Consider the following 23730-nt stretch of genomic DNA (forward strand, 5'->3'; position numbering starts at 1 on the left):
GATATAGAAAAAATAATTTTACGCTTCGTATGGAACCAAAGAAGACCCCGAATATCAAGAGCAATTCTAGGCAACAAAAACAAAATGGGAGGCATTAATATGCCAGATATCAAACTATACTACAAAGCTGTAGTAATTAAAACAATATGGTATTGGCACAAAAACAGGAATATTGACCAGTGGAACAGATGTGAGAATCCTGATATAAAACCATCCTCATATAGCCATCTCATCTTTGACAAAGCAGACAAAAACATACGCTGGGGAAAAGAATCCCTCTTCAATAAATGGTGCTGGGAAAACTGGATAGCCACCTGTAGAAGGCTAAAACAGGACCCACACCTTTCACCTCTCACAAAAACCAACTCAGGCTGGATAACAGACTTAAACCTAAGATATGAAACTATTAGAACTCTAGAGGAAAAAGTTGGAAACACTCTCCTAGACATCGGCCTGGGCAAAGAGTTTATGAAGAAGTCCCCAAAGGCAATCACAGCAGCAACAAAAATAAATAAATGGGACATGATCAAACTACAAAGCTTCTGCACAGCCAAAGAAATAGTCATGAAAGTAAACAGACAACCTACAGAATGGGAGAACATTTTTGCATCCTATGCATCCGATAAGGGACTGATAACTAGAATATACTTAGAACTCACGAAAATTAAGAAGAAAAAATCAAATAACCCCATTAAAAAGTGGGCAAAGGACTTGAACAGAAATTTTTCTAAAGAAGACAGAAGAATGGCCAACAAACATATGAAGAAATGCTCAACATCTCTAATCATCAGGGAAATGCAAATCAAAACCACAATGAGATATTACTTAACCCCAGTGAGAATGGCCTTTATCAAAAAATCTCCAAACAATAAATGCTGGCGTGGTTGCGGAGAGAGAGGAACACTCCTACACTGCTGGTGGGACTGCAAACTAGTTCAACCTCTGTGGAAAGCAATATGGAGATACCTTAAAGCGATACAAGTGAATCTACCATTTGATCCAGCAATCCCATTGCTGGGCATCTACCCAAATAATCCAGTGACACTCTACAAAAAAGACACCTGCACTCGAATGTTTATAGCAGCACAATACATAATTGCAAGGCTGTGGAAACAGCCCAAGTGCCCATCAATCAAAGAATGGATTAATAAAATGTGGTATATGTACACCATGGAGTACTATTCAGCTCTACGAAACAATGGTGATATAGCACACCTTATATTTTCCTGGTTAGAGCTGGAACCCATACTACTAAGTGAAGTATCCCAAGAATGGAAAAACAAGCACCAGATATATTCTCCAGCAAACTGGTATTAACTGAGTACCACCTAAGTGGACACATAGGTGCTACAGTAATAGGGTATTGGGCAGGTGGGAGGGGGGAGGGGGGCGGGTATATACATACATAGTGAGTGAGATGTGCACCATCTGGGGGATGGTCATGATGGAGACTCAGACTTTTGGGGGGAGGGGGGGAAATGGGCATTTATTGAAACCTTAAAATCTGTAGCCCCATAATATGCCAAAATAAAAAAAATAATTAAAAAAAAACAACAACATTAAGCTACCTCTGACCACACGACACATATGTCCTTCTCTATTTTACAGAATTCCTTTCCAGTTGTGTGAAGATCACACAGTAATCCCACTATCAATAAAGATGGCAAGTCCTAAGGAACCCATTTCACTGTCAAATATATACATAAAAGAAAGCCATGAGATCCAATCTATAATAGCATAAAATGGCAGAAGCTCCTTTCTTCCTTCCCTCCCTCCCTCATTTCCTTCCTCTAACTCCTCATTATATCACTCATCTCTCCCCATTTCTAATTTTTCATCTATCATCTTTCTTCCTCTTCTTTCCCATTTCTTCTCTATTTTCCTTTTCTTCTCTATCTTTCTATCTCCCATTGTCTTCCTCCTTCTTTCTACTATCCAGCTCCTTTACCCCTTTCTCCTTTTTCACTCTTTCCATCTCCCCTTCTTTGCTCCAAACTTTCCCCTCTCCCTAATCCACTGACCCATTTTTATCCCCTCAGAGAACTGATCATCCCTACCCTCTGTCCCTAAAATACCCATATACATACTTTTCTATTTTGCACATAGCAATTATGTACAATTATATTAAGTCACAATTATTGTTTTCAGTATCATCATCATCACCACACAGTTATATTGTTTATGTCTCTTAAGGTCTTAGAGTATAAGAAATATGCTTTTTCATCTTTGTATTTCTAGCACCTAGCATATGAAGGGCGCACAACAAATACATTATCTATTTCTCCTCTTGGTTCCTTTCCCATCTTTTTCATCTCCCTATATGTCTCCATCTCTGTGTAGTACTGTACTTTGTATCTACTTCTTTTACAGCTTACTTTAAATTTTCTAACAGGCCTAGTTATGAAGCTGAGTTTTCTATTTCTACCTGCAATTGAGGACTTTCAATTCCTGCTCTTTCCTAACAAATGACTGAATTTAGTCACTTGACTCAAGAGAATATAGGTTACACATGAAATCAAACATGGAGAAGGATGGTGGGTTATTTGTCTTACTGTCTTATGCCTCAAAGTGTGTTACCTATACTAGCCCATTAAATTAAAGGTCATCTCCACTGGATACATTGACCAAGATACCACCAATATTTATGCGAGAAATAACAGGCAGAGAGGAAATGGTATTTACTTCTCCTTGGTGGTCCCATAGTACTGTGTGTATCACTTGTCTGGGCATATAGTACTTATATCACATTTTATTATTACTTGCGTAATTATCTATTTTCCTGGATAAACTATAAATTCTCTGAGGACAAAAACTACTCTAACACAATACCATAGTCCATAACGCCTATTAAAATACCTAATACATGTGTGGAATGAATAAATGAAGCCCTTTTCTCCCCAAAGTCTATCCTTCTAATAGCCTTTATTTTCCAAAAATGACATATTTATATAAATTTAGTTTTTAATTAAGATTAGTCAAATTTTTTTTCAGAATGAGGTTGAACTATAAATAGTTCTTAAATATGTATCATTATAGTTTTTACACAATTCACATTATATAATAATAACTATTCATAATCCATTACCAAAATGTCACCAAATATTGGGTGACAAAAAAAAAGACAGTAAAACACCTAGGTATGTAAGTTTAATCAAAAATTTAAATTCACTCAATTGTGCATTATTAATTTTTATATCTTTTCAGAGAAAGCATTCAGCAAATATCAAATTTTAATTGTGGATTTTAATTATGATACTTAAGAGAATAGGCCATGGACTATTTTATAACTACTATCAACAATATATTAGTCATTGAAATAAAGGTAATTGGACAACATATAATAATATACTCTAAGTAACTTATTTTAAACCTATTAAAAGTATTCTCAGTACTTAAACAGTAGAGTAGAGCCATGCTATTATGTTGGTATCGGGGTTAGCGATAACCAATAAAGCGTTTAATGATGTCTTATCACTTCTCTCATGGATTTAGTTAAGTTTCTAAAAAAACTTCTAATAGAGTGGTTCTATTACTATTTCAAATAAAATTTAATTTGAATAGCATAAGAGCATCTTTAAGAAAATTTAAAAATCTTTTAATATTGAAAATAACAGAATTTACATTCTCAGAAAAATGTAACATTTTAATGTGAAGTAGTATAAAATGTGCCAAAACATTTAAAAAAATTTTTGAAAACTGCCAACGACTTTTCAAGTTACTTTAACTCCTAAGGGGAGGTAAAGCATGCAAACTACCTGCAACATGACTCTCAAGCGCTCAAAAGGTGCTGTGCATGTTCGTGCGATCGCACTAGCTATTCCTGCTGCCACCAAACGCTTCCACCAGTCTCCAGACTGCTTTTCGTGTTCGGTAAAGTCATCTGGAATAGATATACTCTCTCCTATGTCAATTACCTGATAAGTGGGGGGGAAAAGAATTAAACAATAAAGAAAAGTGTAAACACTTGATAAATTAAAAGGATAACTATTTTACAAGAACCAAAAATCCAAAGGTGTTTTTTTTTCATATGTCACCTATTACTAAAGATTGATCATTTTCTTAACACTAGTACTACACCAAGTGACTTTTATAACACATTTATACACAGATTTAATGTAAAACCAAATTCTAAACTATGTAGATAATCTCCTCCATGAAAAATGTAAACCCTGAGCACACGATCATGTCCTAGTCACCCACTACAATGTCTGCCACACACTAGATATGGAATAAATGCTTAATACATTTTCCCTGCCTTATTTCAAATTCCCTCAAACTCTATTATGCACTTAAACCTAAGTCAAAAATCAAGAGTAGCATCTTACATGCACTGATTAATTTCATTATTTGTATTAACTCTTTCTTCAAATGTCAATTTTCTTTTTAAACAATCTATGCTCTAACAAGTTTTGCATTTCACTTAATTTTCAGCAATCATACATACTTTTTGCTAAGACTAACCATTTTTTCTAAATGTTGAGGCAATGTGATTCACTGAAAGAGTGCCAAACTGGACTCAGGGGATCTATGTTCCACCACTTGTCAATCATGGTGGACAAGTCACTTCTCTGCTTCTTAGTCTTCCCATCTTGATTTATTCATTCCATTTGTGTTCCTCTTTCCAAGCACCTTCCCACCCCAAAGCCTTTGTACTTCTGCCTAGAACATTTCTCCTCAGCTCTTTCCATGGGTTCCTCTCTAATACTTGGCAAAATCTTAATTGATTAGTTAATTAAGTTAATTAGTTAACTCTGCTGAAAAGTAAGCCCATGAGGGCAGCAACTTGGTTTCTCTTGTGTACTACTGCAAACCGAGACCCTTGGTACATGACAATAAGAGTGCTCAATATTTGCTGAATTAATAAATTAACATGCGAGGCCTACAGCTACATATTAGCAATATAATGGTGCAGAATTATAGGAGCTTACAGGGTAATTAAAGAAACAGGGAAACAAGTGATTGTAATGCAGAGGAATAAGTACAATAAAAATGGTAGCAAATAAAGGTATCTTAAGAGGATAGTACAGAGGCACTTAATGGAGTGTAAGTTTTATTTTTTGTGAAGGAGGGATGAATGACACTGTCAGGGACCACTTTCAGATAAAGTAACTTAGAAGTAGCAAAGCCTCAATTTGAATATTGGTATTCTGACCTTGGTGGCTACGTTCTTGTACATCACACTATATTATCTCCCTACAGAAGTAAGATTAACAAAGGAAATGTTCTAGGCAAAGGAAATAGTGTGTTCAAAGATATTACATACTCTAAGAACTGCAAAGTTTTATATATATATATATACACATGCATAGAAGGAAGGTAAAGGAAAGCGCAAGGCCCAAAAATAATGTCAAGGTTTCTGACCTGGGCAACCAGGAAGGTGGCGGTACCATTCAGTGAAAAAAGAAAAGGTTTGAAGGAAAGATGATGAATAGTATGTACAGGTTGTGTTTGTGTGACTCAAGTGATGTCCAATAAATACTTGCATTTGCAAAAGGAAGGTATGGCCTACAAACACATGATTTGGAATCACCAATCAGCCTATATCTGGTAATTCAACCTGGGACACCATGTGGAATTACCTGGAAAAAAATGTATAGAATGAGAAGCAAAAAAAAAAGCTGAAGCTAGAACAGAGAAGAAAGCTAATATATAAGATAGACTGAGGAAGAGGATTCTTAGGGGAGACAGAAAAGTAATGGTTAGGCTGGGCATGGTGGCTCATGCCTGTAATCCTAGCCCTCTGGGAGGCCCAGAGGGGAGGATTGCTTGAGGTCAGGAGTTTGAGATCAGCCTGACGAAGAACAAGACTCTGTCTCTACTAAAAATAGAAAAATTATAGGAAAAAAATGGCAGAGTAAAGGTAATGCCCCGGATTCCTGCTCCCAGAGAAAGAGACATAGATCTTGGTCTCCTACACTCGAGTGGCTCTCCCTGCCACAAGGACAGCATCGAGAATCTGCAGAGGTTCAGCAAGGGACTCTCAAAAAAAGAAATAACAAAATGATCAGGAGATAAGCTGGGGACCCTAAGCTGTAACTGCCTCGGGCAAATAAGACTGCACAGGGCAGGTCAGTAAGAGCAAGAACTATGGCTGAACCGGTGGTCAGGAAGGCAGCCTAGAGGACGCCACAGGGGGTCCTGATGACCCAGACATCCAACCTGGCACCTGCCACCTTCTAAACAGTCGCCCCCAGTGCTGGTGCCCTGCGAGTGGGCAAGTGGTCGCCATTGAGGGAGTTCACAGCCCAGCCACCACAGTGCCATAAGGCGTGGAGGGCAGGTCCCCTTCCCCATCCCAGAGACTCTCTTGACAAATTCCGACCCTACACAATCTGCAATAGGCTCACCAGCCCTGGCTCGATCAATGAACTACTGAGAAAACTAACACCAACAGGAGCCACAGCCACCAGGGCGCCGGGGTGCAGGGCAGACTGGGGAGCTACTTCCTCCCCCTAGCCCACATCTCTCCTGCTGAAACTGGTAGGCTCCACCCTGGAGGCGGGGTGAGACAAGAAAACCCACTCTTCCCCATATCTAGGGAGAATCTGCTAGGCCTGTGCACAGTGTGTAAGGTTGCAGTATAAAAGACTTTGCTTCCCAGAACAGTTTAGGTCACACAATTGATCAAAACGCTGGGGCTGGATCTCTTCCCCAGTCAGGGGTAGGGTCCACAAGTAACCCCTCCCAGCAGGAGTACCTTCCAAGTGTGGTGGAAGAGCTCCTCCCAGTGGCTGATCAAGAAACTGTAAAGAAAGGATGCCTGGGCACCATCAGCTGATCCAGATGGGGACAGCTCAGCGTAAGAATTCTGGAACTTCAAAAAATCAAACTGAAAACACTCCCCCTAAGAGATACACCAGCTCTCAAGAAATGGAGACTGAACAAACCCAAAACACTAAAATGACAGAAGAATTCCAAAATTGGATTGTAAGAAAGCTCAATGATATGCAAGGAAAAATGGACAACCAGCACAAAGAAACCACAAAGAAAATCAAGGACTTGGAACAAAAATTCACTAAGGAAACTGAGATTTTTAAAGAAAAATCAATCAGATCTCTTGGAAATGAAGAATTTATTCAGGGAAATATAAAATACAGTGGAAAGCCTCAAAAATAGGGTAGACCAAACAGAAGTAAGCATCTCAGAGATTGAAGATAACACCTTCCAATTAAATAAATCAGTCACAGAAACAGAGCAGAGAAACAAGAGAAAAGAGCAAAGTCTACAAGAGATGTGGGATTATGTGAAGAAACCTAATGTGAGGGTCACAGGGTTACCAGAGGGGGAAGAAGACAACACTCAAGGGTTGGACAAGCTATTTGAAGATATAATAGAGGAAAATTTCCCAGGCCTTGCTAAAAATCTCCAGATACAAGTTTAAGAAGCTCAAAGGACCCCTGGGAGAGTCAATGCAAACAGGAAGATGTCACGACATGCAGTCATCAGACTGACCAAAATATTAACTAAAGAGGCCCTTCTATGAGCTGTAAGTCAAAAGAAGCAAGTTACGTACAAAGGAAAACTGATTAGGATAACGCCAGATTTCTCAACTGAAACACTACAATCAAAGAGAGACTGGGGCCCACGCTCACTCTTTTGAAACAAAATAATGCCCACCCTGGAATCTTGTACCCTGCAAGATTAAGCTTTATATCTGAACGAGAAATTAAGACGTTTTCAGATAAGCAAAGTCTGAGGGAATTCACCAAGACAAGACCAGCCCTACAAGAAGTACTCAAACAGTGTTACGCACGGAACAGCACAATAAAATCTCATGAACATAAAAATACCCCAAACCTAAAGATTAAAGGCCAGATATCACAATGGCTCAAGAGAGAAATCAAAGCAACAATGTCCAACCCAACAGAATGAACAGTAATCTGACTCACCCATCAGTTCTTTGAAAAAATAAACAAAATTGACACGCCATTGGCTAAGCTAACGAAAAGCAGAAAAGAGAAATCTCTAATAAGCTCCATCAGGAACAAAAAAGGAAATATCACAACTGATCCCAAAGAGATACAAGATATAATTTATGAATACTACAAAAACCTTTATGCACACAAACTGGAAAATGTGGAGTAAATGGACAAATTTCTAGAAACACATAGCCTCCCTAGGCTCAACCAGGAAGAAATAGAATTCCTGATACAATATCAAGAGCCAAAATAGAAACAGCAATTAAAAATCTTCATAAAAAGAAAAGTCCCGGCCCAGATGGTTTCACAGCGGAAATTTATCACACTTACAAAGAAGAACTGGTGCCTATATTGCAGAAATCATTCCATAACATCAAGAAGAATGGAAACCTCACCAACACCTTCTATGAAGTGAACATTACTCTGATACCAAAACCAGGAAAGGAGGCAACAAAAAAAGAAAACTACAGACCAATATCCCTTATGAATACAGATGCAAAAATTTTCAACAAAACCCTAGCACACCAAATCCAGACGTTTATCAAAAAAATAAACCATCACAACCAAGTAGGCTTCATCCCAGGGATGCAGGGATGGTTCAACATACATAAATCTATAAATGTAATTCACCACATAAACAGAAGCAAAAACAAAGACAACATGATTCTTTCAATAGACGCAGCAAAAGCTTTTGACAAAATTCAATACCCTTTCATGATTAAGAACACTTAATAAAATAGGCATAGAAAGGACATACCTAAAAATGATACAAGCCATATTCGACAGACCGATTGCCAACATCATACTGAATAGGGAAAAATTGAAAACATTCCCACTTAGAACTGGAACCAGGCAAGGCTACCCACTACCTCCACTTCTATTCAACATAGTGCTGGAAGTCCTAGCTATAGCAATTAGACCGGAAAGTGGATTTAAAGGAATCTGATTGGGGCAGAGAGATCAAACTTTCACTGTTTGCTGATGATAAGATATTGCATTTAGAAAACCCCAAGGATTCAACCAAGAAACTGCTGGAATTGATAAATGAATTTAGTAAAGTCTCAGGATACAAAATCAATACACAGAAATCAGAGGCATTCATATATGCCAACAACAATCAAATTGAGAACCAAATCAAACACTCAATACCCTTCACAATAGCAACAAAGAAATTAAAGTACGTAGGAGTATACTTAACCAAGGAGGTAAAAGACCTCTACAGGGAGAACTATGAAACACTGAGGAAGGAAATAGCAGAGGATGTAAACAGATGGAAAGCCATACCATGCTCGTGGGTCGACAGACTCAACATCATCAAAATGTCTATACTACCCAAACTGATCTACAGATTCAATGCAATACCTATTAAAATCCCAAAATCATTCTTCACAGTTATGGAAAAAATAATTTTACACTTCGTTTGGAACCAGAGAAGACCCTGCATATCAAAAGCAATTCTAGGCAATAAAAACAAAATGGGAGGCATTAATATGCCAGATATCAAACTATACTACAAAGCTGTAGTAATTAAATCAATCTGGTACTGGCACAAAAATAGGGATATTGACCAGTGAAACAGATATGAGAATCCTGATATATAACCATCCTCATATAGCTATCTAATCTTTGACAAAGCAGACAAAAACATACACTGCAGAAAAGAATCCCTTTTCAATCAATGGTGCTGGGAAAACTGGATAGCCACTTGTAGAAGGCTGAAGCAGGATCCACACCTTTCACCTCTCACAACAATCAACTCACGCTGGATAACAGACTTAAACTTCAGGTATGAAATTATTAGAATTCTAGAGGAAAATGTTGGAAACACTCTCTTAGACATCAGCCTAGGCAAACAATTTATGAAGAAGATCCCAAAGGCAATCACAGCAGCAACAAACATAAATAAATGGGACATGATCAAACTAAAAAGCTTCCACACAGCCAAAGAAATAATCATGAAAGTAAACACACAACCTACAGAATGGGAGAAAATTTTTGGATCCTACGCATCCGATAAGGGGCTGATAACTAGAATCTACTTAGAACTCACAAAAATCAGCAAGATAAAATCAAACAACTGTATCAAAAAGTGGGCAAAGGACATGAACAGAAACTTTTCTAAAGAAGACAGAATAATGGCTAACAAACATATGAAAAAATGCTCAATATCTTTAATCATCAGGGAAATGCACATCAAAACTACAATGAGACATCACTTATTTCCACTTGTATCGCTTTAAAGTATCTCTATCTTGCTTTCCACAGAGGTTGAACTATTTCGCAATCCCACCAGAAGTGTAGAAGTGTTCCTATCTCTCCACATCCACGCCGACATCTATTGTTTTGGGACGTTATGATGAATGCTATTCTTACTGGAAATAAAAATACACTGGAAAGTCTCAAGAACAGGGTAGATCAAACAGAAGAAAGAATCTCAGAGCTTGAAGATAACACCTTCCAATTAAATAAATCACTCACAGAAATAGAGCAGAGAAACAAGAGAAGAGAGCAAAGCCTACAAGAGCTGTGGGATTATGTGAAGAAACCTAATGTGAGGGTCATAGGGTTACAAGAAGGGGAAGAAGACAACACTCAAGGGTTGGACAAGCTGTTTGAAGATATAATAGAGGAAAATTTCCCAGGCCTTGCTCAAAATCTTGATATACAAGTTCAAGAAGCTCAGAGGACCCCTGGGAGATTCAAAGCAAACAGGAAGACGCCACGACATGCAATCATCAGACTGACCAAAGTATCAACTAAAGAGGCCCTTAAGAGCTGTAAGACGAAAGAAGCAAGTAACATACAAGGGAAAGCCAATTCGAATAACACCAGACTTCTCTAATGAGACTTTACAAGCAAGGAGAGACTGGGGCCCCATTCTCACTCTTCTGAAACAAAACAATGCCCAGCCTAGAATCTTATTCCCTGTAAAACTAAGCTTCATATATGAAGGAGAAATAAAAACATTCCCAGACAAGCAAAGTCTCAGAGAATTCACCAAGACAAGACCAGCCCTACAAGAAGTACTCAAAACAGTGTTACGCATGCAACACCATAATAAAAACTCACGAATATAAAAACAGCCAAAACCCAAAGATTAAAGGCCAGATAATACAATAGCTCAAGAGAGAAATCAAAGCAACAACATCCAACCCAAAAGAATGAACAATAATCTACCTTACCTATCAGTCCTCTCAATAAATGTGAATGGCTTAAACTCTCCACTCAAAAGACATAGGCTGGCTGAATGAATAAGAAAATACAGGCCAAGTATATGCTGTCTTCAGGAAACACATTTAACCTGCAAGGATGCACATAGACTAAAAATAAAAGGGTGGAGATCAATATTCCAAGCAAATAGAAGCCAAAAGAAGGCTGGTGTGGCAGTTCTAATTTCAGACGATTTAGTTTTTAAACCAACAAAAGTAGTAAAAGACAAAGAGGGTCATTATATAATGGTGAAGGGCACAGTCCAACAAGAAGAGATAACAATTTTAAATATATATGCACCCAACTTAGGTGCACCCAGATTCATAAAGCAAACCTTACTGGAGCTAAGCAAATGGATTAATAGCAACTCCATAATCGCCGGAGATTTCAACACCCCACTGACGGCACGAGACAGATCCTCCAAACAGAAAATTAATAAAGAAATAATGGACTTAAACAAAACTCTAGAACAATTGGGTCTGACAGACATCTACAGAACATTCTACCCAAAATCCACTGAATATACGTTCTTCTCATCAGCTCACGGGACATTCTCTAAGATTGACCATATCCTAGGACACAAAGAAAATCTCAAGAAATTTAAAAAAATAGAAATCATACCATGTATCTTCTCAAATCACAGTGGAATAAAACTAGAAATCAACCCTAACAGAAACTCACATTTCTACACAAAAACGTGGAAATTGAACAACCTCCTACTAAATGATTACTTCGTAAATAAAGAAATCAAGACGGAAATAAAAAAATTCTATGAAGAAAACGACAATGGAGAGACAAGTTATCAACTCCTCTGGGACACAGCTAAAGCAGTTCTGAGAGGAAACTTTATCTCCATAAATGCCTATAACCAAAAGGCAAGAAGATCACAAATAGACAATCTAATGAAACGACTCAAAGAGCTGGAAAAAGAAGAACAGACCAACCCCAAACCCAGCAGAAGTAGTGAAATCAACAACATCAAATCAGAACTAAACAAAATTGAAAACAGGGAAGCTATTCAGGAGATTAATAAAACAAAAAGTTGGTTCTTTGAAAAAATAAACAAAATTGACACGCCATTGGCTAAGCTAACGAAAAGCAGAAAAGAGAAATCTCTAATAAGCTCCATCAGGAATAAAAAAGGAGATATCACAACTGATCCCAAAGAGATCAAGATACAATTTATGAATACTACAAAAATCTTTATGCACACAAACTGGAAAATGTGGAGGAAATGGACAAATTTCTAGAAACACACAGCCTCCCTAGGCTCAACCAGGAAGAAATAGATTCCCTGAACAGACCAATCTCAACAGCTGAAATAGAAACAGCAATTAAAAATCTCCCTAAAAAGAAAAGTCCCGGTCCAGATGGCTTCACACCTGAATTTTACCATACTTACAAAGAAGAACTAGTACCTATCTTGCAGAAACTATTCCACAACATCGAGAAGAACGGAAACCTCCCCGACACCTTTTATGAAGCGAATATTACTCTGATACCAAAACCAGGAAAGGATGCAACAAAAAAAGAAAACTACAAACCAATATCCCTAATGAATATAGATGCAAAAATTCTCAACAAAATCTTAGCTAACCGAATCCAGACACTTATCAAAAAAATAATCCACCACGACCAAGTGGGCTTCATCCCAGGGATGCAGGGATGGTTCAACATACGTAAATCTATAAATGCAATTCACCACATAAACAGAAGCAAAAACAAAGACCACATGATTCTTTCAATAGACGCAGAAAAAGCTTTTGACAAAATTCAACACCCTTTCATGATACGAACACTTAAGAAAATAGGCATAGAAGGGACATACCTAAAAATGATACAAGCCATATATGACAGACCCATAGCCAACATCATACTGAATGGGGAAAGATTGAAATCATTCCCACTTAGAACTGGAACCAGACAAGGCTGCCCACTATCTCCACTTCTGATCAACATAGTGCTGGAAGTCTTGGCTACAGCAATCAGATAGGAAAATGGAATCAAAGGTATCCAAATAGGGGCAGAAGAGATCAAACTTTCACTGTTTGCTGATGATATGATATTGTATCTAGAAAACCCCAAGGATTCAACCAAGAAACTCCTGGAACTGATCAATGAATTTAGTAAAGTCTCAGGATACAAAATTAATACACAGAAATCAGAGGCATTCATATACGCCAACAACAATCTAATCGAAAACCAAATCAAAGACTCAATTCCCTTCACAATAGCAACAAAGAAATTAAAGTACCTAGGAATATATTTAACCAAAGAGGTAAAAGACCTCTACAGGGAGAACTATGAAACACTTAGGAAGGAAATAGCAGAGGATGTAAACAGATGGAAATCCATACCATGCTCGTGGATCGGCAGACTCAATATCATCAAAATGTCTATACTACCCAAACTGATCTACAGATTCAATGCAATACCTATTAAAATCCCATCAGCATTCTTCACAGATATAGAAAAAATAATTTTACGCTTCGTATGGAACCAAAGAAGACCCCAAATATCAAGAGCAATTCTAGGCAATAAAAACAAAATGGGAGGCATTAATATGCCAGATATCAAACTATACTACAAAGCTGTAGTAATTAAAACAATATGCTATTGGCACAAAAACAGGAATATTGACCAGTGGAACAGATGTGAGAATCCTGATATAAAACCATCCTCATATAGCCATCTCATCTTTGACAAAGCAGACAAAAACATACGCTGGGGAAAAGAATCCCTCTTCAATAAATGGTGCTGGGAAAACTGGATAGCCACCTGTAGAAGGCTAAAACAGGACCCACACCTTTCACCTCTCACAAAAACCAACTCAGGCTGGATAACAGACTTAAACCTAAGATATGAAACTATTAGAACTCTAGAGGAAAAAGTTGGAAACACTCTCCTAGACATCGGCCTGGGCAAAGAGTTTATGAAGAAGTCCCCAAAGGCAATCACAGCAGCAACAAAAATAAATAAATGGGACATGATCAAACTACAAAGCTTCTGCACAGCCAAAGAAATAGTCATGAAAGTAAACAGACAACCTACAGAATGGGAGAACATTTTTGCATCCTATGCATCCGATAAGGGACTGATAACTAGAATATACTTAGAACTCACGAAAATTAAGAAGAAAAAATCAAATAACCCCATTAAAAAGTGGGCAAAGGACTTGAACAGAAATTTTTCTAAAGAAGACAGAAGAATGGCCAACAAACATATGAAGAAATGCTCAACATCTCTAATCATCAGGGAAATGCAAATCAAAACCACAATGAGATATCACTTAACCCCAGTGAGAATGGCCTTTATCAAAAAATCTCCAAACAATAAATGCTGGCGTGGTTGCGGAGAGAGAGGAACACTCCTACACTGCTGGTGGGACTGCAAACTAGTTCAACCTCTGTGGAAAGCAATATGGAGATACCTTAAAGCGATACAAGTGAATCTACCATTTGATCCAGCAATCCCATTGCTGGGCATCTACCCAAATGATCCAGTGACACTCTACAAAAAAGACACCTGCACTCGAATGTTTATAGCAGCACAATTCATAATTGCAAGGCTGTGGAAACAGCCCAAGTGCCTATCAATCCAAGAATGGATTAATAAAATGTGGTATATGTACACCATGGAGTACTATTCAGCTCTACGAAACAATGGTGATATAGCACACCTTATATTTTCCTGGTTAGAGCTGGAACCCATACTACTAAGTGAAGTATCCCAAGAATGGAAAAACAAGCACCAGATATATTCTCCAGCAAACTGGTATTAACTGAGTACCACCTAAGTGGACACATAGGTGCTACAGTAATAGGGTATTGGGCAGGTGGGAGGGGGGAGGGGGGCGGGTATATACATACATAGTGAGTGAGATGTGCACCATCTGGGGGATGGTCATGATGGAGACTCAGACTTTTGGGGGGAGGGGGGGAAATGGGCATTTATTGAAACCTTAAAATCTGTACCCCCATAATATGCCAAAATAAAAAAAAAAATTAAAAAAAAAAAAAAAGATATAATAGAGTAAATTTCCCAGGCCCTGCTCAAAATCTTGATATACAAGTTCAAGAAGCTCAGAGGACCCTTGAGAGATTCAACGCAAACAGGAAGACGCCACGACATGCAATCATCAGACTGACCAAAGTATCAACTAAAGAGGCCCTTCTAAGAGCTGTAAGACATAAGAAGCAAATAACATACAAGAGAAAGCCAATTCGAATAACATCAGACTTCTCTAATGAGACTTTGCAAGCAAGGAGAGACTGGGACCCCATTCTCACTCTTTTGAAACAAAACAATGCCCAGCCTAGAATATTATGCCCTGCAAAACTAAGCTTCGTATATGAAGGAGAAATAAAAACATTCCCAGACAAGCAAAGGCTCAGAGAATTCACCAAGACAAGACCAGCCCTACAAGAAGTACTTAAAACAGCGTTATGCACGGAACATCATAATAATAACCGAGGAATATAAAAACAACCAAAACCCAAAGATATTAAAGGCCAGACATTACAATAGGTCAAAACAGAAATCATAGCAACAACATCCAACCCAACAGAATGATTAGTAATCTACCTTACCTATCAGTTCTCTCAATAAATGTGAATGGCTTAAGCTCTCCACTCAAGAGACATAGGCTGGCTGAATAGATAAGAAAATACATGCCAAGTATATGCTGTCTTCAGGAAACACATCTAACCTGCAAGGATGCATATAGACTAAAAATAAAACTGTGGAGATCAATATTCCAAGCAAATAGAAACCAAAAGAAGGCTGGTGTGGCAGTTCTAATTTCAGACGATTTAGTTTTTAAACCAACAAAAGTAGTGAAAGACAAAGAGGGTCATTATATAATGGTGAAGGGCACAGTCCAAAAAGAAGAGATAACAATTTTAAATATATATGCACCCAACTTAGGTGCACCCAGTTTCATAAAGCAAACCTTACTGGAGCTAAGCAAATGGATTAATAGCAACTCCATAATTGCCAGAGACTTCAACACCCCACTGACGGCACGAGACAGATCCTCCAAACAGAAAATTAATAAAGAAATAATGGACTTAAACAAAACTCTAGAACAATTGGGTCTGACTGACATTTACAGAACATTCTACCCAAAATCTACTGAATATACGTTCTTCTCATCAGCTCACGGGACATTCTCTAAGATTGACCATATCCTAGGACACAAAGTAAATCTCAAGAAATTTAAAAATATAGAAATCATACCATGTACCTTCAGATCACAGTGGAATAAAAGTAGAAATCAATCCTAACAGAAACTCACATTTCTACACAAAAACGTGGAAATTAAACAACCTCCTACTAAATGATTACTTCATAAATGAAGAAATCAAGACGGAAATAAAAAAATTCTATGAAGAAAATGACAATGGAGAGACTAATTATCAACTCCTCTGGGACACAGCTAAAGCAGTTCTGAGTGGAAAGTTTATATCCATAAATGCCTATAACCAAAAGACAAAAAGATCACAAATAGACAATCTAATGAAACGACTCAAAGAGCTGGAAAAAGAAGAACAGACCAACCCCAAACCCAGCAGAAGAAGTGAAATCAACAAGATCAAATCAGAACTAAACGAAATTGAAAACAGGGAAGCTATTCAGGAGATTAATAAAACAAAAAGTTGGTTCTTTGAAAAAATAAACAAAATTGACACGCCATTGGCTAAGCTAACGAAAAGCAGAAAAGAGAAATCTCTAATAAACTCCATCAGGAATAAAAAAGGAGATATCACAACTGATCCCAAAGAGATCAAGATACAATTTTTAAATAGTACAAAAATCTTTATGCACACAAACTAGAAAATGTGGAGGAAATGGACAAATTTCTAGAAATACACAGCCTCCCTAGGCTCAACCAGGAAGAAATAGATTCCCTGAACAGACCAATCTCAACAGCTGAAATAGAAACAGCAATTAAAAATCTCCCTAAAAAGAAAAGTCCCGGTCCAGATGGCTTCACACCTGATTTTTACCACACTTACAAAGAAGAACTAGTACCTATCTTGCAGAAACTATTCCACAACATCGAGAAGAACGGAAACCTCCCCGACACCTTTTATGAAGCGAATATTACTCTGATACCAAAACCAGGAAAGGATGCAACAAAAAAAGAAAACTACAAACCAATATCCCTAATGAATATAGATGCAAAAATTCTCAACAAAATCTTAGCTAACCGAATCCAGACACTTATCAAAAAAATAATCCACCACGACCAAGTGGGCTTCATCCCAGGGATGCAGGGATGGTTCAACATACGTAAATCTATAAATGCAATTCACCACATAAACAGAAGCAAAAACAAAGACCACATGATTCTTTCAATAGACGCAGAAAAAGCTTTTGACAAAATTCAACACCCTTTCATGATACGAACACTTAAGAAAATAGGCATAGAAGGGACATACCTAAAAATGATACAAGCCATATATGACAGACCCATAGCCAACATCATACTGAATGGGGAAAGATTGAAATCATTCCCACTTAGAACTGGAACCAGACAAGGCTGCCCACTATCTCCACTTCTGATCAACATAGTGCTGGAAGTCTTGGCTACAGCAATCAGACAGGAAAATGGAATCAAAGGTATCCAAATAGGGGCAGAAGAGATCAAACTTTCACTGTTTGCTGATGATATGATATTGTATCTAGAAAACCCTAAAGATTCAACCAAGAAACTCCTGGAACTGATCAATGAATTTAGTAAAGTCTCAGGATACAAAATCAATACACAGAAATCAGAGGCACTCATATATGCCAACAACAATCTAATTGAGAACCAAATCAAAGACTCAATTCCCTTCACAATAGCAACAAAGAAATTAAAGTACGTAGGAATATACTTAACCAAGGATGTAAAAGACCTCTACAGGGAGAACTATGAAACACTTAGGAAGGAAATAGCAGAGGATGTAAACAGATGGAAATCCATACCATGCTCGTGGATCGGCAGACTCAATATCATCAAAATGTCTATACTACCCAAACTGATCTACAGATTCAATGCAATACCTATTAAAATCCCATCAGCATTCTTCACAGATATAGAAAAAATAATTTTACGCTTCGTATGGAACCAAAGAAGACCCCAAATATCAAGAGCAATTCTAGGCAATAAAAACAAAATGGGAGGCATTAATATGCCAGATATCAAACTATACTACAAAGCTGTAGTAATTAAATCACTATGGTATTGGCACAAAAACAGGAATATTGACCAGTGGAACAGATGTGAAAATCCTGATATAAAACCATCCTCATATAGCCATCTCATCTTTCACAAAGCAGACAAAAACATACGCTGGGGAAAAGAATCCCTTTTCAATAAATGGTGCTGGGAAAACTGGATAGCCACCTGTAGAAGGCTAAAACAGGACCCACACCTTTCACCTCTCACAAAAACCAACTCAGGCTGGATAATAGACTTAAACCTAAGGTATGAAACTATTAGAACTCTAGAGGAAAAAGTTGGAAACACTCTCCTAGACATCGGCCTGGGCAAAGAGTTTATGAAGAAGTCCCCAAAGGCAATCACAGCAGCAACAAAAATAAATAAATGGGACATGATCAAACTACAAAGCTTCTGCACAGCCAAAGAAATAGTCATGAAAGTAAACAGACAACCTACAGAATGGGAGAACATTTTTGCATCCTATGCATCCGATAAGGGACTGATAACTAGAATATATGAAAATCAGGAAGAAAAAGTCACGAAAATCAGGAAGAAAAAATCAAATAACCCCATTAAAAAGTGGGCAAAGGACTTGAACAGAAACTTTTCTAAAGAAGACAGAAGAATGGCCAACAACATATGAAAAAATGCTCATCATCTCTAATCATCAGGGAAATGCAAATCAAAACCACAATGAGATATCACTTAACTCCAGTGAGAATGGCCTTTATCAAAAAATCTCCAAACAATAAATGCTGGCGTGGTTGCGGAGAGAGAGGAACACTCCTACACTGCTGGTGGGACTGCAAACTAGTTCAACCTCTGTGGAAAGCAATATGGAGATACCTTAAAGCGATACAAGTGAATCTACCATTTGATCCAGCAATCCCATTGCTGGGCATCTACCCAAATGATCCAGTGACACTCTACAAAAAAGACACCTGCACTCGAATGTTTATAGCAGCACAATTCATAATTGCAAGGCTGTGGAAACAGCCCAAGTGCCCATCAATCCAAGAATGGATTAATAAAATGTGGTATATGTATACCGTGGAGTACTATTCAGCTCTAAGAAACAATGGTGATGTAGCACATCTTATATTTTCCTGGATAGAGTCGGAACCCATATTACTAAGCAAGGTATCCCAAGAATGGAAAAACAAGTACCACATATACTCGCCAGTAAACTGGTATTAACTGAGCAGCACCTAAATGGACACATAGGAACTACATTAACTGTGTATTGGGCAGGTGGGAGGATGGAGGGGTCGGGTATATGCATACATAATGAGTGAGATGTGCACTGTCTGGGGGATGGTCACGCTTGAAGCTCAAACTTGTGGGGGGAGGGTGGGCAGGGGCATTATTTGAAACCTTAAAATATGTACCCCCATAATATACTGGAATAAAAAAATTTAAAAAAAAAGAAAAAGAAAAATTAGCTGGGCACAGTAGTGCATACCTATAATCCCAGCTACCCAGTAGGCTTAGGCAGGAGGATTGCTTGAGCCCAGGAGTTTGAGGTTGCAGTGAGCTATGATGATTCCAGTGCACTCTAGCCTGGGCAACAGAGTGAGACTCTGTCTCCAAAAGAAAAGAAAAGTAATGGCTACAGAGGTGGGAAGAAAACCAGGAGAATGCAGTATCAGGGAAGCCAGATGAAGAGAACATTCAAAAAGAGAGGAGGTGGTAAGATCTAGAAAATATCCATTGAACTTGACAATAGAGAGGTGGGCGTGGTGAAAGAATTTCTACAGAATAGGGAGAGCAAGACCAGACTGTAGTTGGTTGAGAAGTGAACAGAAAAGATAGCTGGGAAGAGAGAAAAAAAGATAAGGCAGCTGGAGAGACACAAAGTAGGTCTACATTTTTTAATGGTACTGAGTTAACTATGTTAAATGTTGTATTTAATTGCAGCATCTTTAAATACAGGAAATAAAGGGGATAATGAAGAAAATAATGCCTATGAGAAGGAGAAAAAAGGAATTCATAACATAGGAAGAAATTTTAGTTTTAAAAGTAGAAATGTCTATTTGTTATGACAAGGTAGGAAACAGGAAAGCTTAGAGGTAGGTAGATATGTATTTTTTAACCATAATGATTGAAATTGAAGGAGGTCTTAGCTGATAGCTTCTATTGCCTTTGCCTAGAAATCCTGGGCCAGCAGTTTTCAGCTGATTGAGAGGAGGAAGGTGGTGGGTAAGATGCTGAAGAGAGCAAGACAGTTTGAAATGGCCACTGAGGAAAATGGGAGAGAAACTGACTTGGTGAATGTAGGATGGTTTGTCCAGCAATCCTGAGGTCCCAAATGATGTGAAAAAACATAAATTTCATGGCCTTCTGTTTCCCCTACAGTGTTCAGAAAACTAACTGTAAAAGTAGAGAAGGTGGTCAGTTGGTCTGATCCAAGGTTTGGAGTTTGCTAGATTGATTATAAAGAAAAAATTAGCAATTCAGTTGAAGGCATTGTCAAAATAAACAGATGAAGTCATAGACGAGTTAATTAGAAAAGGAAATGAAAGCAAGAGAAGACTGATACAGAGAAAACAAAGGAGTCAAGGGAACAAAACAAGGATCACAAATTCAGATGCTTACAGAGGCCAGGCCAAGAGTCTAAACGCATAAAGCAGGCCAGGAGAAAGTCCATGGGAAAGGATAACAGCTGCTCTTGAGTTCTAGCTAATTCTATCCAGTTGCTGTTATGTGGGAATACAGGTCAGGGTTGTCAGATCTTCTAATATTTCTAGAGAAACCAGAAAGCTGGGATTTATATATGAAATTTCCCATTTTTTAAGTACTACATGAGCAAAATGTTTTGATAGGATAAAATAAGGATAATACCTAAAGCAAACATTGTTGGTATCCTGCCCATATTCCTTCAGCATTTACCTTTTCCAAGCATGATGGCTTGATCTGCAACAGCAAGAATCTACCTGACTCTTTACCTGAGGATTCTCTATGGCTGCCACAATCCACGCTGCCTATTTGTAAGACACTCTGGAAGTATCAGCAAATCAATGTCCACATAACTTCCAGAGCCATTTTTTACCAATACCTGATGTATTTGATGTTGGAGGATGAATACCCTAGTTCCTTCACTGCTTGGGCAGGATAAGTCTGAAGAATGTGTCCTGTACTGGCTCTGAGTTCTTCAATGATAGTAAGCTCCAGCTACCCACAGTAGCAACTTACTTGATAATACAACCTTATTGGTTTCTGTCCTTTCCTTTATTTTCTCACAATTCTGGAGGCTAAAAGTCTGAAATCAAGATGTCAGCAGGATCATACTCTTGCTGATACCTGTAGAGGAACCTTTCCTTGCCTTTTCCTAACTTCCGGTGGGTTGCTGGCAATCTATGGCATTCCTTGGCTTGCAGCTGCATAACTGCAAGCTCTGCCTATGTCTTCAGATGGCATTCTCCAAGTGTATATCTATCTTCACACAGTTGTCTTCATATAAGGAAAATAGTCATATTGGATTGCAGCCCAAACTACTCCAGTATGACCTCATCTTAACTAATTGCATCTGCAACAACCCTATTTCCAAATAAGACCATATTCTGAGGTCCTGGGCGTTAGGACTTCAATATATCATTTTGGGGGTTAGGCAGGTCGAGGGATACACAATTCAACCCATAGCATCAGGTAAAAGAGGAAGAACAAACAAAGGAGACTGAAAAAGAAAGGGGAGAGAGAGACAAAGGAACCAATAGAATGTGGTGTCCTGGAAGCCAAGTGAAGCAGGTGTTTTTAGAATGGAAGGATCAGCTATATCAAATGCAACTGACAGATCAAGATGTATGAATTGAGTATTGAAGTTGTCAAATGCAGGTCATTGCTGATCTTAAACAGTTTCAGAAGTCACTGAAAAGAAAGCCTGTAAAGCTTCAAGACACAACATGGCCCATCAAAAGATTTTCAAATCATTCAAATTAAAATTACAGTGATATTCTATTTAATTATCTACCAGATTGGCAAAAATTTTAATTAGACAATACTACCGTTGGCAAGGATATGGAACAAGAGGAATTTCATCCATTGCTGGTGGAAACAAACCATGGTCTAAACATTTTGGAAAATACTTTGATATTATTATACTTAGTAAAATTGAACAAATACTCTATGATCCAGCAATTCCATTTCCGGGTATATATCCTTTATTCCTTAAAAATCTCTTGTCTGTGTGTACCAGGAGACAGGTATAAGAAAGTGTAGGCCAGGAGCAGTTTAAAGTAATTAGAAAAAAACTAATAAAATACAGGCTTCAGAAAACATAAAACAGTGAAAATAAGGAAACATCTTGTATTAGTCAAACTTCTCCAGAGAGACAGAACCAACAGGATGGATGGATGGATGGACAGATAGAGAAATAAATGAGATGGGGAAATTATTTATTAGGCTCACACAATTATGAAGACTGAGGAGTCCAAAGCTTAGGGTCCACATCTGGTCAGGGCCATCTTGCCGGTGGAGACTTTGTGCAGAGTCTCAAGGCAGTGCAGGGCATCACATGGCAAGGGGGCTGAGCATGCTAGCTCAAGTCTCTCTTCCTCTTCTTATAAAACCACCAGTTCCACTCCCATTATAACCCCATTAATCTATTAACCCACTGATTCACGAATAGATGAATCCATTTAAGAGGGTAGAGCCTTCATGATCCAAACACCTCCAAAAGGCCCCACCTCTTAATACTAACACATTGGGGACTAAGTTTCAACATGACTTTTGGAGGGGAATATTGTAACTTTAGCCACTAAGTAGCAAGTATTTTAGGGATTGTACTATTCATAATAATAGCTATGACATTTAGAGCAAAATAAAACCAGAGTAAAATGCAAAGTAATCTTACAGCAGAGTGCTTCCAGAAATGAATAATTTCAGTGATATTTGTTGCAGGATGAAGTAAAAAGTAGTACTTCCATTCATCCCAGTCTATTGTCATTGTCCCATCAGTATCCATGCTGAAATTTAAAAACCACAGTTTATAACATTTATAACAAAGTTAGCACCATTATAGAAATTAATTAAATGATTCTTAAATATTTATTGTTAGAGCCACTCCTTTGGACTTCATGAATATCACTGTATTTTCACATTTTTAAAAATAGACTATTTTAGAAAAGTTTTAAATTTTCAGGAAAATTGTGAAGCTAGTATAAAGAGTCCCATATATCCCACACCCAGTTTCCCCATTGATAACATCTTACATTAAGATAGTAAAATTAAAGAGCCAATATTGATACACTATTATTAACTAAAGTCCATACTTTATTCAGATTTTTTTAGTTTTTAACTAATGTCATTTTTTCTTTCAGGATCCCATCTGAGATACCACATTCTATTTAGCCATCATGTCTCCCTAGGCTCCTCTTGGCTATGACAATTTCTCAG

At 37.9% G+C, this 23730-nt stretch overlaps 1 protein-coding gene across 1 annotated transcript in view; it reads right to left on the reverse strand.

Annotated features, from left to right (window-relative positions):
* Positions 1–23730, reverse strand: part of LOC105864053 (mitochondrial adenyl nucleotide antiporter SLC25A24-like) — an 87024-nt gene that overhangs the window by 25286 nt on the left and 38008 nt on the right. Inside the window, exons 4-5 of the mRNA XM_012751704.3 lie at positions 23189–23300; positions 3756–3914 (exon numbers count right to left, since the gene is read on the reverse strand). Of these exons, the coding sequence (XP_012607158.1) occupies positions 3756–3914; positions 23189–23300 (271 nt within the window). The remainder of the gene's footprint in view (positions 1–3755; positions 3915–23188; positions 23301–23730) is intronic.

The sequence above is a fragment of the Microcebus murinus genome, chromosome 2, assembly GCF_040939455.1.
Source record: "Microcebus murinus isolate Inina chromosome 2, M.murinus_Inina_mat1.0, whole genome shotgun sequence".
Classification (NCBI taxonomy): domain Eukaryota; kingdom Metazoa; phylum Chordata; class Mammalia; order Primates; family Cheirogaleidae; genus Microcebus; species Microcebus murinus.